Consider the following 4,991-nt stretch of genomic DNA (forward strand, 5'->3'; position numbering starts at 1 on the left):
TTAAAAAAGCAACTAAAAAACATAAAAATGAGAATAAATTAATGTATTTTGTCCAAGCAACTAAAATGCTTAAAAGTCCGTCCCAGTTGTTGAGCTCGTGGCCCAAAAAAATATTAAACACGGCTGGTTTCACTGTACTCCACTGCCCCCTATTGACGCGCAGATATCTTGCAGGAAGTAATTACGGCATGCGGATGAAAAGCGAGGAGGCAGGCCAACCCAGTCTAGAGATCGCCGTCTTGCTATAGAATTAGCATACGCCTGACTAAATACCAGAAAATTGTGCGTGCCATTCAAAGAGTGTTTTATTTTGTGAATGCCAGCGACATTGCAAAGGCAGCCGGTTGTCTGCCGGTTTTCTGAATAAAGAGGTAGCCTTTAGGCGAAAAACTACTTGGGTGTTACATATACTTTATGTGCAGGATAAGACCCACATACTTATGTCCGAATGCTGTGAATGGCTTGCGCTCTGTATCAAATATATCAAATGACTTAATACAAAAGAATCACATGTTTTCCAAAGGAAATAGCTGCGTAAAACAGGAGCGGCAAGCTACATTTTAAGCCCAATTTTTGGTAACCATTTACAACCTAGCTGTGCTAGGTCTACCATTTGATCCTTTAAAAATACCAGAGATCTTTTGCATGTCGCACATTTCCTCAATACTTGTGGTTTCCTCTTGCTGCTTTATCAAATTCGCTTCATACGCTTATATATTTGATAAGAATTACATATTACTACTTAGTATGTCAACTTATTGATCGAGCCAAAGACACGCAAAAGATTACGAAGATTTGGTTAGCCTACTTGTAGAGGCAACAGGCTCTGCAGGGCATAGGGTACAGCAGAATAGACGAGACTTTATTTAATTAATCTGTGCTGCAACAATGATGATGATGCTTTACGTAACAGCATCCGTCTGTTCTATTTGAGTTTAAATAAGCTTTTTGGATTTGAAATACCGGCGAAGGTACAAAACTTGCCAAGCAGCCAGCCCCAGTAAGCAGCACATACTGGCAACATTAAAGATAAGAACATGTGAATGGGTTTTTTCATGGGTAATGCGCATTTCCTCCTCGCGCTTGCGCATCGCAGTAAAGTCCTGTACAACGGCCTCGGATAGGTCCTCCAAACGTTTGAGGTCGAGTTCAAGGGGTTTGAGCTTAGAGGCTTCGCCAATGCCTTTGTAGTTCTTGGTCTCCACTCCTTTCTTGGTTGTTAACGAGACGACGTGTGAGGTGGCATTTATTTCCTTCGGAACCCTAGAGATGAAACAGATCTCGTACGTCTCGTAGAGTTCGGACATGAAGCTGAACTTTCCTTTGAATATGTGTTTCTTCTGTGCCAGTATGTGGCCCTTTGTGTCACGGGCAATATAGTCAACCACTTGTCCGCGCACCTTAGACACTTCGTATTCACCAATTAGCAGCTGATCGGCCAGTATATCCTCTTTTAGGCATTTTTCTGTGTTTGGAATCAGCTGGAACATGACGCTACTGCTTGGCCACCAGCATCCAAAAATAATGAGCAAAAATATTAGTGATTTGAACATTTTTTCTCTACTAAAGTATATTTTAGGATGTGGCAAGTGTCACTCAAAATATTTTGTAGATGTTTCCGAGAGAAAACAAAGCATTCCTAAGCTGTCGACGAAAATTGAAACACAATAATATTTATACATCATTTTTCTTGCTCTTCGAATACAAAATGGGCGAACAACGACTAAACGAAGAGTTACAAATGAACTTGACTGGAGCGAATGAAGTGATTGAAGTTCCAAATGGCCCACCGGTTCCCGACCCAGAGGACAACGACTTAGACGGCCAATACAATGAGGATGATGTAGATATCTTTGAAGAAGATATAAATTTTGGCGACGATGTAGACAGCGATTTAGATTTTGATGAAGATAACCAAATGTAATTTTCAGACGGTGAGTTGACAGTTGATTTTAAAAGCCGCTACGAATACATTGGCGATTTCCTACCCCAGCAGATTTTTGTTAAGCCGTTTATGTACAGATTATTTTACAGATAAATGGGCAACCCTTCAGTTTACTTAACATATTTCTATTTTTTAAGACAAGCCTATAATCATGACTGTTCCTGATTCTGCCTGCCAACATGCCTGCCAAACCCAAATTAAGCTGAACACTAAAATACAATTCTTTATATAATATCATATCAAAATTTATAGTAATATTCCGCTTGTTTATGTTACGAGTTTTATTTAAAATTCGCCAATGTTGTGGAATTGAATAAAGATATAAGCAATACACGTACCTGGCAATTTCCTTAGATTCTATGCATGATCTTAGGCGTTAATTCAAAGCATTTTTATGGGGCCACTTAAGCTGTGGCCAACCTTTTAGCAACATGGCTACCACACTTGTGCTTGTGCTTGTGCTGGATGTGTGCTTGTACAAGTGCATGTGTGTGCTGGCTAGGCTTAAACTCGATAAACTTCAAAAAGGCCCGTGGTGCTATTATATTTGGCCTGCCATTCAAAGCCATATATTTAAGCAGCTGGCAAGCAGCCGCTCCAAACTGCGGATGGTGCCGATGTTGGCGCTGGCTAATAAAGTGTTCAGGCGGGTAGGAAAATGCATTTGCAGTCTAATGCCGAACACACATACACACACACACACACACAGGCCGAAAATATCGAATACTCGTAGTATAGTGTAGTATGGCGTAGTATGAGATGTTGGTGTGCGTGCAACACATGCATAAACATCATTCATAACGCCTGAATGATGAGTGCGGCCGATGTGGCCAATGCGGCTTGCAACTGTGCGGCAGTTGGCAATTTTTTCTTTTATCTCGCATTGCTTGGCGCATACAGCATTTTGATCTGTGTCTAATGCATAAAATCTTATAATTTGCGCACGTGTTAATCAGACACTACGCGCCGACGGATGGGGACGGATATATACGAGTACGAGCTTACTCGTCAGTATCTACGAGTGTGCATGTATGTGTGCGCCGCATTTGGTGCAGCTGTGGCACTCATAAAAACAACAACAACAACAGCAACAAAAACAAAAACAACTACTCCATTGAGGAGAGGATGGAGGCATGGTAGGTGAGGTGCCAGCATGCTCAGCAACACAACTAACAATTTTAGGCTAATGATGTGCTCATATTTAAGTTAGTTTAAACGCTATTGGTACAAGGCATAATTCAAGTGCACCAACAACGATGACAGGCGATGGCGACGATGGAATAGAGACCGAGACCAAAGATTCCTCAGCTCTAGTGCTCTACACTCCACTGCACAGAGTCTCAACGGATCTCGTTTAAACCTTAACAAATGCTGGAAGATAATTGACAGTTACGAAGAGTTGACCTATCAAGTGACCTATCATATGGGAAAAGAAGTATTGACAGGAAGTAATTGAGGACATCGAAAAAAGCTGGCGCGTTCCCTTCTGGGTGCTATATCCATGCGCTTCAATAGTCCAATAATCCAGTCTAGTCCTTTGGGTACACTTATAGGCCGATCAAACCCCTTGTATCTCAAATTAAGCAGTCGCGTGCTAACTGTGTTATTATTATTTATTCGGAATCAGCAGACTTTTACTTTTGGGTGAATCGCAATCCAATCGAAGGCAAAAGCCCTTGAGTTGACAAAAATCAGAGTATTGTGATTTAATACTCCAATAAAAAGAAAAAATTTCAACAGATCGACACTTAGTGGAAACTTATTAACCAGCTCGATCTTTTTCAAATGCAGATCATATATCTGATAAATATTGTACTTACAATACACATTTTCTATCAAAATCAAAAACAAGCCAAGTCAGAATGTTGACCATCTTTGAAATTAACAAATTATTTGTATGTTGGGAGTTAATGAATTGTTACCATAAGCGGAGTTTTTAAGACCACTGTGCTGAGTCCAATTTTCCAAGCGCTTGGTTGGTGTGTCGTGTGTTGTGGACCGCATGCTGTTGCATTTAATGATTGCACGCCTTGACTTTGGCAATAAAACAAATTTGTGGCCATAATTTTCGAAATTCAAATAACAAATTCTGTGCGCAAGCCGCGCCACAAGCTGCAAGGCAAATTCAGGCGGTTGCTTCCAGCCTCAACTTGTTTGCATTGAAAATTTATTGTTACGCAGTTGGAAAACTGTGGCCGAGACTATATTTGTGTGTATGTGTGTCTGTGTGTGTGTGTGTGTGTGTGTGAGTGTGTGTATATATGCACGGCAGCAACAATTTATGGCATCGCTGCAATTGTTGCCAACTGTAAATGCTGCAGCAAACAAGTCAATTGAATTTATTTCGTTTATAAATTGCTTTCAATGCCAGCAGCAGCACCAGCAAAAGCAGAAGAAGAAGACGAAGATGTTGCAGCTGCTGCGGCTGCGGCTTCGGCTTCGGCTGCTGGAAGACTCGCTGCCGACACTCGCCTGCTGCCTACGGCCTTAGCATCTTTTGCCTGTTGCCTTGTGGTGTGTGCCAAAGCCAACGCCTCAAGTGTCAATTGGCTAACGGGGAGCCGCAGTTGGCGCTGCCAGTTTGGCGCAGCAAAGACAAATCGCTGCTCGATTTGACAACGATTGACGTGCGGCTGTCGGCCCACAACTCACCTGGCAGTCGGCGGTGCGGTGGCTTGAGTCAAATCAATCCACAGCCAATTCAATCCAATCCAATCCAAACTGAGCCAATCCACTTGCAAATGCATGCAACTACTTATCCGTACACATGAGTTTGTTCGGCCTATCTGGTCTGGTCTGGTCTGTTCTGTTCTCGTATCATCGGGTCGGTTTGGCTAGTGATTTACGTTTGCTTTGCTTCCGTTTCTGATGATGCTGCTGCTGTCGTTGTTGTAGTTGTTGCTGCGATTTGCGCTTTCGCCATTTTGTTAGAACCACTCACTGTTTCTGATGTTGTTGTTGTTGCTGCTGCTGATGTTGTTGTAACGATTCGGCCGCTGCTCTGGGCTTGTCCGCTTTGACTTTTATTTTGGCGGAAAAATAGACA

At 42.1% G+C, this 4,991-nt stretch overlaps 1 protein-coding gene across 1 annotated transcript; it reads right to left on the bottom strand.

The window, feature by feature from the left end:
* Window positions 1–885: 885 nt before the first annotated feature.
* On the bottom strand, window positions 886–1,505 carry LOC115626911 (transmembrane emp24 domain-containing protein bai-like). Its single transcript, XM_030522421.1, has one exon. It carries the CDS (start codon window positions 1,488–1,490, stop codon window positions 936–938), a length of 555 nt encoding a protein of 184 aa, XP_030378281.1. The 5' UTR covers window positions 1,491–1,505; the 3' UTR covers window positions 886–935.
* Window positions 1,506–4,991: the final 3,486 nt, after the last annotated feature.

This window comes from Scaptodrosophila lebanonensis, unplaced genomic scaffold (assembly GCF_003285725.1).
Source record: "Scaptodrosophila lebanonensis strain 11010-0011.00,11010-0021.00 unplaced genomic scaffold, SlebRS2 tig00000089-arrow-pilon, whole genome shotgun sequence".
Classification (NCBI taxonomy): Eukaryota; Metazoa; Arthropoda; class Insecta; order Diptera; family Drosophilidae; genus Scaptodrosophila; species Scaptodrosophila lebanonensis.